We start from the raw sequence: 14064 nt of genomic DNA, 5'->3' as shown, positions 1-14064 counted from the left end.
AGGCAAATAGAGAGGGTCATATATCTTACATACAGTGGACGAAGAAATGACATCAAGGTCCTGTCATGTGAAAAATATAAGAAATTTCTATGTATAAGGATGACACTATAAAATAGGAAAAACAAAGTTTGACATCAATACCAAAATAGCCAATATTACACAAAATCGGGTAATTTGAGAAACAATTTGGTTACACTTGCAAGCAACCATGTAACCGGTGGTTTCAATAAAAAAGAAGAAGCATAACAAACTCGAAGAAAAAGACCTACAAAGACTTGGAAGTAAGTTGAACCCGAAGAATTTCGTTTTCTCGCAGACACGTTTAATAATCAGCCTCTAAAAGTGATCGTTAATTTTCCAATATAAAAATCCTCTCCGGCGCAACACGATACCGATTAGACAACTAGTCATGCATCTTTACATCCTTAAAAAGAATATCTTCACCGACAAACTTCATGCCTTCAACATCCTGTAGGTTGACTTCCACAGAAAGATAATGGTCATGCAAAGTCAACAGCCCATCGAAGAACTTGGATTTTTACCATTTACGGTAGAAAGGATAGCCTCGACACGAGCTATAGAACGACAAGTTTTATTTACCCCTTCTAGAAAAAGAAGATAGGAAGCACAACCTTCTATAAACAAATGGGAAGAACAGTATAAAGTAAAAAAAAAATAACAATAATAGATATCCAAAGGCCAAGGGATACGAGTGTGTATATATATATATACACTATATGTGTAACACCTGGTTTTTGGTATGAATTTATTTTTTCAATTATTTATATTTTCTTGGAGGACTCAGCGAGTTGGAAGCCTCAACTCGGCGTGTCGAATGGTTTTTGGCCGCAAAGTTTAATGAGTCAACTTGGCGAGTTGAGGTGCCTCAACTCGGCGAGTTGGCATCTGGGAAGGAAACCCTAACTTTTAGGGTTGTACACCCTATGTATAGACCTTAAGTCCTTTGGCTGGCCTCATTACCAACATCCTCTGTCTAGAAACCCTAAAATCGAGTATTTCCTTCCATTCTTGAGTGTGTGAGGTTGGGGAGAGCCTTAAGTGTTCATTTTTGGTGCATGTTGAAGGAGCTAAGGAATTGGGAGGTGGCTTGGCTTGAAGAAGTAGTTTTGGATCCAGAATCTCTAGCTCATTTGTCAAGTTTTTGAGGTATCAAGTTCCCACCTTGCTTAATAGTTGCTTAGATCTCTTCTTGGGTTAGATTGTATGCTTTTAGCCATGTTTGGGTGGATGATGGGGGTATAGGACGTCCCAAGTGTTTATTCTTTCAGATCTGAATCTTCATGAGCTCTTTTGGCATAAAGGTGCCAACTTTATGGTCTTGAGGGCTTCATGCATTCATTAAGTCCTTCTTATGGCCTCTTTTGAGCATTTGAGCCTCTCCTATTAATGGATGAGTGTAAAGTTGGAAACTTTACGTGGCCATTCAACTTTAAGGGTCAGATCTGCAGTTTGGGGCTATGCCTTTGGCGATTAAGTGCTTAATAATTAAGCCCTCAACCTTTTAAGCCCAGGGTTTGGGTTTTGAACCCATTTTGATGGTTCTTAGGGGTAAAGTTGGAAACTTTACCATTCTAGATGTCCTTTTTGGTTGAGATCTGAGTTTTGAAGCTCTTAGTTTCGATAATGTCAGCTTAATGGATTAAGATATTGGGTTTCTGACAAACTCGACAAGTTTATTGATAAACTCGGTGAGTTGGATCGGTTTCTTCCCGACGTTGCATATTAATGGAGAAACTCGGCGAGTTGAAGGACAACTCGGGCCGTTGACTTTGACCTTTGACTTTAGTCTTTTACCAAGTTTGACCTATAAGGGGCTTTTGGGCATTTTTAGGTTGTATTTAAGGAAATCTTTTCTGTTTAGGAGTTGTGTAGAGCCGATATTTGGAGCCGGGATTTGTTCAGCTATCTTTCAGCATCCGAGGTCAGTTTCCTCACTAGGTTTAGTAGGTCTAAGGCACCAAGGCCGACCCTCGTTTGTTAGGTTATTATACTTGTTGTCTGCATGATACTTGTATGTGCTTGTATATGTATGTGAGTGTGGGTGGGGCCCGTATCTCATTATTATCCGAGTGTGGACGGGGCCCGTATCTCATCGTTATCCGAGTATGGGTGGGGCTTGTATCTATTTGGGTGGGGCCCGTTATTCGAGTGTGGGCGGGGCCCGTATCTCACCGAGTGTGGGTGGGGTCTGTATCTCATTATTTCATGATATGTATGGCATGTGGTAGTTTGGGGAACTCACTAAACTTTGTGCATACTGTTTTCAGTTTATGTTTCAGGTACTTCCGGTTGCAAAGGGAAAAGCTCGGGTTGACTGCATCGCACACACCATTAAGATTCCGCATATGATGTTTTACTCTAATTTTGTGACATTGATACATTGGTTTCTATTTGAAATATTTGGATGATATTGGAAATACTATTTTATCTATTATAAAAAAAATGAAATTTTTGGGACCATATTTTGGGATGTTTCAATATGGGACAAACAACATATCAGTATACGCATAACATGGTCTCGACACATGTCATACCATTTCATTTCCAATAAAATTAGTATAACCTATATAGGACAAACAATATCACGGTATACGCATAGCATGGTCTCGACGTAATTCATACTATTGCATTTCCAACAAAAGCAATATAACCTATAATGGACTAACAACATCCCAGTATACGTATAGCATGGTCTCGACGCGAGTCATACCATTGCATTTCCAAAAAAGCAATATAACCTATACGGTAGAAACAACATCCTGGCATACGTTTAGCATGGTCTCGATGCAAGTCATACCATTGCATTTCCAACAAAAGCAATACAACCTACACATAACAAATAACAACCTTATAGGCATAAAAGCACAACTTCAAGAAGAGCCATGATAAGGGATATTCAAAACAACTTATATGAAAATCAAAAATGTTTGGCGAACATAAAGCATGATGAGAACAAAATATCATACCAAAATAGTCAATATTACACAAAATCAGGTAATTTGAGAAACAATTTGGTTACACTTGTAAGCAACCACGTAGCCGGTGGTTGCGATAAAAAAGAAGAAGCATTACAAACTCGAAGATAAATACCTACAAAGACTTGGAAGTAAGCTGAACCCGAAGAATTTCGTTTTCTCACAGACACATTTAATAATCAGCCTCTAAAAGTAATCATTAATTTTCCAATATAAAAATCCTCTTCGGCGCAACACGATACAGATTAGACAACCCGTCATTCATCTTGCCATCCTAAAAAAGAATATCTTCACCGACAAAATTCATGCCCTCAGCAGCCTGCAGGTTGACTTCAACAGAAAGATAATGGTCATGAAAAGTCAAGAACCCATCGAAGAACTTGGATTTTTTACCATTCACGGTTGAAAGGGTAGCCTTGCATGAGCTATAGAACGACAAGCTTCATTTAGCCCTTCTAGAAATAGAATATTGGAAGCAAAATCTTCTACAAACAAAAGAGAAGAACAACATAAAGTACAAAAAATAACAATAATAGATATCCAAAGGCCAAGGGATATGAGTATGTGTGTGTGTGTGTGTATATATATATATACATATATATATATATATATATATATATATATATATATATATATATATATATATATATATATATATATATATATATATAGAGAGAGAGAGAGAGAGAGAGAGACGATGGGAGGATTTCCTTTTGACAATAACAATGGAAAATTGATGATCATGCGAAGGGGGCGACAAAGTAACAGGAGTCGCTGTCACTTCACGTAAAAAATCTTCAAATGGATGAGGTGTTAACGAGCGTTTGCATTTGCGAACGGGAGGAGGGGATGATGAAGGCCCAACATCGAAACGAGCATCCAAAGAAAGATGGGGCAAGGCATCGACGGATTGACTATGGGAAGCCCCTAGGATTTGTGATGGGTTTTGAGCATTACAACATTCATATGGTGCAAATGCAACCCTAATTGCTTTGCATCACCTAATCCAACAATATGTTCAATGGAAAAAGCATCCAACCCGAATCCAAGAAGTCTTAGAGGCGTCCCAGGAGAAGAATCAACTAAGTGTAATTTTTTATTAGGAATCACGTCTTCCAACATGATTGCCTGACGAGATATTTCACCATAGAGATACGCAATCAAATTAAACGAGCATTTATTACCCCCTGAAACATTTAATTCACAAAAAGAACAACATTTATATCAGGTGAATATACGAACAAGAAGCAATGAGACATGACTAAATTAAGACAAAAACACATTTATTACCAACCTGGATGACAAACTTATAAAATTGGCAGCTGATTTCGAGCCTTCCAAATCGGACTCATATGGCATAATGCCATTACAGCCTTAGGGAGAAAAGACCTTTTTATACAAAAAATAGAAAATAAAGGAATATATTCAAACAAGTCGACTGTCAATGATAATGAATTACCTAGCTTGGGCATATGCCCAAGAACAAAAGGAAGACAAAGGCTATTTGAATCTATCCAACAAACTTTCTTTTTCCACCCACCATTAGTGCCAGGAAGGTCAGGAGAGAGTGGAAAGTGATGATGACTGAAAGAGTACCAATCTCCATATTTTTTCAACCAATAGAAATATCAAAATAACAAAACACGTAAAGAAATGTGACGAGATACACAAAAGGCTTCAAAGGTAGAGTTTGGACTCAGTGTTTGGGAAAAGTTGAATAAGATGGATCCCATAAAAACATAAGATCCCCAAGAAAAACGATGTAAGAGGAAGTCTTAAACCATATACGAGGTGTCTAAGGTAAAATCCCACTTTGCAATTAGGCACATCAAAAATTCATGAGGATGAAGATGGAAGAATAATACCATGAATTTGAGAAAGTTGGTACTCATGTATGTAACGATCCAACATAAAGTTGTCAAATTTAAAAGAAATGGATGACATGTCACAAGCCATGAAATAAATGATGTGAAAAGTAAGAAGGATAAAGAAATGGAAGATTCTAAAACAATGTGAAGGTTTGTGTCGATCGGATACACTTCAAGTATAAAGACGAAAGAGAAGCTTAATCAAACAAAATAAAGAACATACATTAAATGACATAGAGAGTTCTCAAATTCTTCTTTCACCAAGAAAGAGTTTTGTCTTCACCAAGAAGATGGTTTGTTACAAAGACGATTACGACAACAAGCCTTGTTTTTCAACATCCGGGTTTACCCTAATGTTGTATATATACTAATATATACATATCAATCCCATGATTCAAAGGGTTATATCTAATCTATACTAAGAACCGATCTTATCACAAAGATACCGGATCGGAGATCTATTCTATACTTATCTATATCATTACCTAATATACAAAAGATTACATATTATAACTATGCTATACGCTGACGCTGATAAGCTTGATACGTTGGCGCTGTCGCTGTAGTTGATGCTGACGCTGACAGATAGTGTAGAGTGTTTGACTCATCAGATCATAAGGCGTGACCTTACAATCTCTCCTATCTGATGATGTCAAAACTAATCTTCAATGAGCTCGTGATCCCCTTGAGAATAAGAATGAATTTTTAACTCTTCAGTTTTAACAAATGCTCCCCATGAGAATAAAAGTGACTTCCTATTTTTTGATTTTTCAAGCTGTTGAGACAGTAGATCCGGATTGGTTATGAAGAGCAGCAGACGAACGAAGATATTATAAGCTAAGGATGAATATAAATTGAGAATGTTTAAATCAGCTTTACTGCCCCTTAGATTAACTCCCCTTTAGATTTACTCTTGGTTGAATATCCAGTTCTCCCCCTTTTTGACATTAGCAGGTGAACAAAACTGAAGGAGAGTATCAGTGATGCAGCTTTGTAGTGTAGCATAGGATTGTAATGTCTTCTAATAGTGTGGGTTTAAACTATCATTCATCGACATAGTGTTGCGAGATCTCATTAGCATTTGGTTTCATTCACTGAATCATAAATCACTTTTATTAGAAGATAAATGACAAGAGTGGATAGGTATGTGTAACATATCTCGGATAATGATATACCTATCGACACAGATTTGTCAAGCTCTCATCAGTGTAGGGTACATTACGTTGAATCATAAAAATTTAAAGAAGAATATAAGGGCAAGAATGGATTGGTGCATGTGATAGCCTACTGTACATAGACTAACCATCAGCACATACTTTCAAACTTTTATCAGTATGTGGTTTTATACAGTGAATCATCAAGTTCTATATTAGACGACTTGTGGATAAAATGGATTTTTTTAGTTACGCTGAGGTGAAATCATTGTGAAGCATTAATAATTTAACTCATCAACCAGATTGGTTTAAACTTTTGTGGCATAGAGTAAATTGTAATCTAGAATCAAAGATTCACCGTTAAATTATAATGGTACCATGTCATACCTCATACTAGGAGGTCATGGACATGAACAAACCTTTGTCATTTACGGACTAGACAAGTATCTCTTACGCTGATGACTATGCAATTAGGGTAAGCCATTGGGTTTTGCTCAATGTTTCAGCAGAACATGAGACTTGATGCATATGACAAGAATACTTCCAAGGACAGAGTCAGGTGAGAGATAATTTGAAGAAAAAATGAACACCTAAGCTTTTTTATCGATTTTTTTATTTGGACCAGGCAATCTCACTTAGAAAGTTTAGACATTGCTAGACAGTCAGCTTAAGGAGGTGACTCAATGTTCTCAGCAGGTGGTCTCACTGATGTGAAAAGTTGCATACTAGGCTTAGAGTTGCCACCGTCAGATTCCCTTTATAAAAGAATAAACAATATAAGAATACAAAAAAAAAGAGTTAGTCAAACAAAAAAATATTCCTAACAACGAAATATGTTCATTTTTTTCAGAAAGGAGATAAAGACTCGTTCCATCAAATATTTGGAATTGAATGATCATAAATGATTTTCTATTTTCCAAGATATTTACCCCTTGAATTTTTATCTATTAAAGAGAACACAAGTGAAGATAAATATACAATACATCTTACTATAAATTAAGAAAGATGAAGCCACTAATCACTGAAACATTCCAGATGAACTCCAAGCTTTATATTTATCAAGAGAAAAAGAGAAGTAGAGATCAGTCTTTGTAACCAATGAGTTAACTGACTCGAATCCATAAAACCATTGTGTCTTTAAGATCAACACGAGGGCATTCGAGGTTTTATTGGATTATGGGCCAGTAGATGAAAACAAGACTTACTACATTGATGGTTGCTCTTTTCATCCATAACAGTGAGTGGAGGAGAAGGAGGGTATATGCCACTCTGTTTCTCAACACCAAGAGCATTGAGATCTTTCAGTTCTTGCAAAATCTGAAGAAATGAGATGTAGATAAATCTTAAATAGGACAGAAAGATGTATAAGAGAGAAAAGAATACTTGTAAATATTATAAACAAAGCTAAAACATACTATGTAATCGTCTATAAACATAATAAAAGTAGCATTTTTTTTCAACAAGCAAACAGAAGCAATACTAAATTAAAAGTTAGGGAGCAATTAAGTCATTGAAAGCATGACAAGATCTACAATCAATTTGTTCAAAGTCTTTTCATCCAACGCCTTAGTGAAAATGTCATCCAACTGATCAATGGATGGAATGTAGAACAACTCCACTTTTCCATTTTCAACTATGTCCCTGATGAAATGATGACATATGTCAATGTGCTTGGTCTTGGAATGCTGCATTGGGTTATGTATCATCTGAATGGAACTGGTATTGTCACAACAAATGGGAGTTTTCGAGAAATTTAGACCATAGTCTAAGAGCTGATTCTTAATCAAAAGAATTTGGGCACAACACCTTCCAGAGGCAACATATTCAGCTCCAACATTAGAACAAGCCACTAATGTCTGATTTTTCCTGGACCAGCTTACCAATCAATTTCCAAGCATTTGAGCTCCTCCTGAAGTACTGTTCCGATTAATGCCACATCCACCATGATCGGAGTCAGTGTATCCCACCAGCTTGAACTCAGAATCACGAGGATACCATAACCCAAGATTGGGTGTATGCTTTAAATACCGAAAGATTCTTTTCACAGCGAGTAGATGAGATTCCTTAGTATTGGCCTGATAACAAGCACATAATATAGTAGAAAACATAATGTCAGGGCGACTGGAAGTAAGATAAAGTATAGAGCCTATCATTCCTCGAAACAGAGTTGCATTCACATCAACGCCATTTAGATCAGCGCCGATAGATGCTGATGAGGACATTGGAGTCTTGGATGGCTTAAAATCAGAGAATCCATACTTCTTCAGCATATCTGTAATATATTTAGCTTGGCAAACAAAAATACCACCAGTTAGTTGTTTGACCTGCAAACCCAAAAAAAAGTTAGTTCACCCATCATGCTCATCTCAAACTTTCTAGACATGATATCTGCAAATTATGAACTAAGCTTTTCATCAGTGGATCCAAAGATGATATCATCCACATACACTTGGGCAAGAATGATATGGGATCCTCAATTCTTTATGAACAAAGTATTGTCAATATTTCCTCGATTATATCCATCTGAAAGAAGATAGCCTGCCAATGTGTCATACCATGCCCTAGGCGCCTGCTTTAAGCCATAGAAAACTTTATCAAGACGATACACATGGTTTGGAAACTCTTCACTTTCTAACCTTGGACGTTGCTTTAGAAAAACTTCTTCTTGAAGATCACCATGTAGAAAAGCACTATTGACGTCCATCTGATAAACTTTGAAGTTATTGAAAGAAGCAAACGCAAGAAACAGGCAAATTGCTTCAAGTCTAGCAACGGGAAAAAAAGTTTCATCATAGTCCATACCTTAAAGCTGACATAAATCTTGATCCATAAGTCTAACTTTGTTTCTTATAACAATCCCATCATCATCCATATTGTTCCTGAAAACCCAACGAGTGTCATTGATAGTCTTCCCTTGAGGTTTTGGAACAAGAGTCCACACATGATATCTTTGAAATTTATTCAGCTCATCTTGCATAGGCGTGATCCAGTCAGCTTCTATCAATGCATTAGTGACATTTTTTTGTTCAATCCTTGCCCTAAAATTAACAAACATGCAGAAGTTGTTGCTGACTCTACTACGAGTGAGAATTCCAGAATTTACATCTCTAACGATTTGAGATTCAGGATGATCTCGAAGAATTCTTATATTTGAACTTTCGTTTGTATTACTTTGAGCAGATTCATTCAGATTTGATGGTTCAACTTCTTCAGGGATGGAAGGCTGATCTTCAAAGATAGGTTGTGAAGTGATTAATTGATCAATGTTTGATGAGGGATGCTCAACTCGATCATGAATGAATGAATCTTCATCGAAGGTAACATGAACTGTTTCTTCAACAATTTTCCTTGAAAAATTGAATACCTTGAAAGCCTTGGATACACTGGAGTAACCTAAAAATACTACTTCATCAGCTTTAGCTTCAAACTTCGAACGTATATCTCTTTGATTCAAAATATAAAAAACACATCCAAACACATGAAAAATAAGAGATGTTTAGTTTCCTTCCTTTCAGTCGCTCATAAGTAGTTTTCCTATGACGCTTAACAATGATAGACCGGTTTTCGGTGTAGCAAGTTGTATTGACAACTTCAGCCCAAAATGACAAGAAAAGACCAGCTTCAATGACCATAGTTCTTCCAGATTCAATGAGAGTTCTATTTCTTCTCTCTGCAATACCATTTTGTTGAGGATTTCTAACTACCGAAAAGTTCTAAGAAATTCTTGAGATTAAGCAAAAATATTCCAGAGAGGAGTTTCTGGATTCAGTTCCATGATCACCAGCAGTATGAATCTTCTTTCATAAAAAGACAACCCTTGTAAACCTTGAAAATTCATCCATAATGGCAAGAGTGTATTTCTTTCAAGCCCTTGACTTAACCGAAACTGGTCCAAACAGTTCCATGTGAAAAAGATGAAAAGGTTTGACAATAGAAGAGAAACAACGAAGAAAGTTGTCAGCAGAAAACATATCTAGAACATAGATGTCGTTTTTTCAATTTGTAGTAAGAAAATTGACACTCTTTTGATCAACCACCTTTCCTTCTCTCTTGTTAAAGAGAACTTCATAGCCAACGTCACATAGTTGACTGATAGAAATGAGATTAAGATGAACACCATTCACATAAGAGACATTCTTGAAAACAGTGAAGTTACAGTTGATAGATCCAAATCCCTTTTTAGCTCCCTTTCCATTATCTCCATATGTAACATTCAAATCATCTTTATTTATAAATCAACCAAAAGTGACTTGAATTCGGTCATATGTCTTGAGAATCCGCTGTCTAAATACCAAATATTCTCTTTACCCTGAAACTAAAATACACAATAAGTCCTACAAAATGTACACAATATATACTGACCCATTTTCAAAGGGTCACTCAAGAAAAGATATTATAACAGTCATCGGGGAAAAGTTCAACAAGTTTCCCTTTTTGATCCAATTATCCTTGCGAGTCATGATGTTGTCAGCGCGAACATAGTTCTTTTCAAATGTGCACTCGCTGGCTTTGTGAGAGGCATCACCACATCGAACAAACGTTGATTTCATAATTCTTTCCCTTAACATTAGATTTTGATTTCTTTTTAACTACTGAGTCTAAGAACTTTGATTTTTTGATTCAAGAGTTCTTGATTTAGTTCTGGAAAAAGGAATGTCATCGATGGTATGCTCAGATATTACTTTGTCATGAGGCTCATGATGCATTGAAGATTCATTAGAAGTAGAAGACTTTGATTGATCTTCAGGTTTAGATTTGCTAATTGAGCACTGAAAAAACATGCAAAGAATTTCGTTCACAAAATGAACATCACCATTACATATAGGAAACTTTAGTAAAATCTTAGTGGAGGGAAGAACATACTCATGATGTGGAGGTTGGTGAGAAGGATCAAGAGCAGATAATTTAGAAACACATTTAGTAATGCCATTAGAATCAGTAGCGCAATGAGTATCAATTAAAGTTTGATTTATAAAATAAGAACTCCCACATCTACACTTACAATCTTCTGTTAAACAGTCAGCTTTATAGAAGGTTTGTTTAGTCTCAATGACTTTGGTTAAGGAAACAACACCTTCTATATCACACTACCAGAATATATGCCTTTAATGACACGCAAACCACGACACACATTGATTTATGTTACGCAAAAGAGAATGACCTAAATAGTGTCATCTCTTCAAAAACTTTAAGGATTTAGGTCACACATTATTGCGTGCGCTTAAATAAGTGTCTCAAGAAAAAAAAAATTAAAAACACGGAGGGCGCTTTATCTTAAACGCACGTTCTCTATAACTGTCGCTTTATAATTTTAATGAAACGCGTATCTCTTGTTACAAAAATCGTTGGTACTACTAAAATATTCGAGGGCTTTTCAAACAAAAATCAAAACACTCACTCAGTCAGTACACTCTATACAATCGATCAGCTCTGCAACCTCGCCTTGCCTTGCCGACAACATCTCCTCCAACGACGTTAGGTTACTTCTCCTCTAGCTGACTTCGTCTCGCCGACGACCTTGGGCTCACCTGATATCATTGGAGACTGCTCAAATTTACGTGCCCTAGGTCCTATTAAGGTATTAGAGAAGTCACTTGTTGAGCTTGGTGTTCCTGTTGAAATGATCAAGGCAAAGTCAACTTCTCCGGTTGGCCAGAGAACCAAGTAGCATAATAGAAAGAGCAAAAGAAAGGCAACACAAGGGGAAGAAGCGCCTGGTAACCGTGAATCTGATGCTAAGCTGAACACATTCAAGGGTTTCTCACCTTTTGAAGCTTCTAAAGTTGAAAACAAGGTAAAATTTCAAGAAAACTGGATATTTGTGTTATTCAAACATATGCTCTTAGTTGGGTTTTCTCCTCATGTATATGCTTGCACTTAGTTGGGTTTTCTCCTCCGATTGTCGATTATAGCTAATCTTTTCATGGTTTCGTCTTGTGTAAACTTCCATCGGAGGTGCATGAACTCAGTGTCTATAAAAACGAAATGATCCTGTACAGATGAAGACAAGGATAAGAATTGATAAGAGTAGTATTTTGAAAATGACTGCAACGATGGCGAATGGATAAGTTACAAAGGTTGATTCTATAAACGTGCAGTGTGAGAACGGTCTTTTTGGGTACAATAGTTACACCTACTTAAGTTGGGATGATTTTGAAGCAGTTCTTACATTGGATGAGCTGACCGGTGTTGTCCTTGTGTCTTATATGATGTAAGTGAAAGAAATTTAATTTAAATAACTGTTCTTAAAACGAAATTTGGTTAATCAATTTAGTGTTTGTATGATAACAGGGTGTTGTTTAACAAAATCAAGTATGGCCCGCCAGAAGGAGATCATGGAACTTGCTTTGTGAACCCGACTATAATATCTCCAAGTACACATAAAGGGAAATCTAAGAATATTGATGATGCAAGTAGAGGTGTTGCAGATCGGTTGTCTACTAGAAAGGGCAATGACATCATCCTATTGCCCTATAATCCCGGGTTTGATTTTCCCATTTTATTTTGAAAATGACTGCAATTATGTTATTTGACTTAATTTTGTTTGTGGTTTTTATAGAAGACATTGGGTGTTGGGTGTACTAGACATGAAATCGGATACTTGCTATTATCTTGATTCCCTGAGTTCTGGCAATTTCAATATGCAGTTGAAGCAAATTGTTGATTCGTAAGTAATATAAATTATCAAAACATTTGATGTGAATACAATAAATACCTATTTTTTAATGTTTTTTTATAGGGCAATGGTTTTGTACGCTACACAAAGTGGATCCAACAAGAGGGTTAAACGAAACTGGGTCAATGTTACGGTCAACACTTAATTCCTTATTGAAATTGCAGCTTTAACTTTATTTTATGGATCAATGTTGCAATGATCATTTATATGTAATTATATAGTGTCCAATTCAGCCCGGATCTACCGAATGTGGCTACTACATGTTAAAGTTCGTGAAGGAGATAGTTGATGAAGGAATTGAAGTGTTGGTCAAAGACAATAGAAGGATATAACATTCTACTTGCACTACTAAAATTTAATAGGAAAGGAATTGAAAAGGGATCATTTTATGGCATCCTACTCCCACACTTATAATTGAAATATTAGCTTACATGCAGAAATAACAATGTGCTTTCATTCATTTGAAAGTACAATGCTCTATTAAGAAAGAAGAATTTACATTTATGTTTATTTGTTAATTTAGCAACTCACTGTTAAAGAATATGTTAATATGCAATTTTTTTATAATAGAAACAATATGCAAATTTTTTCTCAGGTCGAGGGTGGCAAAGTTGAGTACACAGCTGATGATATCGATAAAATCCGTGAAGAATGGTCAGAGTTTGTTTCAGGCTTCATTTATCGGTGATATTTTGTATCAATAAAAAAAATATTTTTGTTAGCAGTGAAATGTTAGGTATGGTCTTTTGACATGTGGTGTACAATGTTTTTGTTAACTTTGTCAAATGTTACTTAGCATCCTCGTTTGACATGTAGTGTTGTTTGGCATGTAATGTTAGGTAACTTGTTTGACATTTAGATGAAATTGAATGTTTTGGTATATATTTGTTTTTTTATTATGTGTATTCATGTTGTAAATGCGTATCGTAAATGCACGTCATAAATGTGTATCGTCACTGGCAGCTGAAGTTTATGACACGGAAATGCGTGTCATCTTCATTTATGATTGTGGATTTTGTAACGCCCGCAGATTCGGACTAGTAAATTTAGAGATAATAAGCGTTAAGAATGACTTTTTGATAGAATTATTTAGAATAAATAATCTTAACTAAGTTATAGTATATATGTCACAAGGATTCCGTACATATAAAGAACGTTAAAATCCGAGTTATAACGAAGAAGTTATGACCTGTCGAAGTTTCGTGACAAAACCGGCGCGACGCTGTGTGACGTAAAAAGTGAGTTTATGATAAAGTACTTTTTAGACTTAGCGATCTAAATGAAAGTCGTAGTATACGTTAAACCGAGAGCGTGCATAAAAAGAAAGCCCAAATCTGACTTCGTGTGAGGAAGTTATGATTTTTCTAAGA

General features: G+C 36.1%; 1 protein-coding gene across 1 annotated transcript; it reads left to right on the top strand.

Moving 5' to 3' along the window:
* The first annotated feature begins 12017 nt into the window (after positions 1 to 12017).
* LOC145121642 (uncharacterized) lies at positions 12018 to 13382 on the top strand. Its single transcript, XM_079057357.1, has 7 exons — positions 12018 to 12074; positions 12117 to 12229; positions 12310 to 12501; positions 12578 to 12685; positions 12758 to 12815; positions 12916 to 13002; positions 13290 to 13382. The coding sequence occupies exons 1-7, from the start codon at positions 12018 to 12020 to the stop codon at positions 13380 to 13382; spliced, it is 708 nt and encodes a 235-aa protein (XP_078913483.1).
* The last annotated feature ends 682 nt before the right edge of the window (positions 13383 to 14064 follow it).

The sequence above is a fragment of the Lactuca virosa genome, chromosome 6 (assembly GCF_052849685.1).
Source record: "Lactuca virosa cultivar CGN04683 chromosome 6, Lactuca_virosa_CGN04683_v6, whole genome shotgun sequence".
In the NCBI taxonomy this organism is placed as follows: Eukaryota; Viridiplantae; Streptophyta; class Magnoliopsida; order Asterales; family Asteraceae; genus Lactuca; species Lactuca virosa.
This window is presented reverse-complemented; position numbering and strand designations above follow the sequence as displayed.

What these genes read in the sequence shown, in the direction of transcription:
- LOC145121642 (XM_079057357.1), top strand. Translation starts at nt 12,018, where the DNA reads ATGAAGACAAGGATAAGAATTGATAAGAGTAGTATTTTGAAAATGACT. An exon ending in GTCCTTGTGTCTTATATGAT is followed by an intron (nt 12,230 to 12,309) that starts GTAAGTGAAAGA and finishes GTATGATAACAG; the next exon opens with GGTGTTGTTTAACAAAATCA. An exon ending in TTGAAGCAAATTGTTGATTC is followed by an intron (nt 12,686 to 12,757) that starts GTAAGTAATATA and finishes GTTTTTTTATAG; the next exon opens with GGCAATGGTTTTGTACGCTA.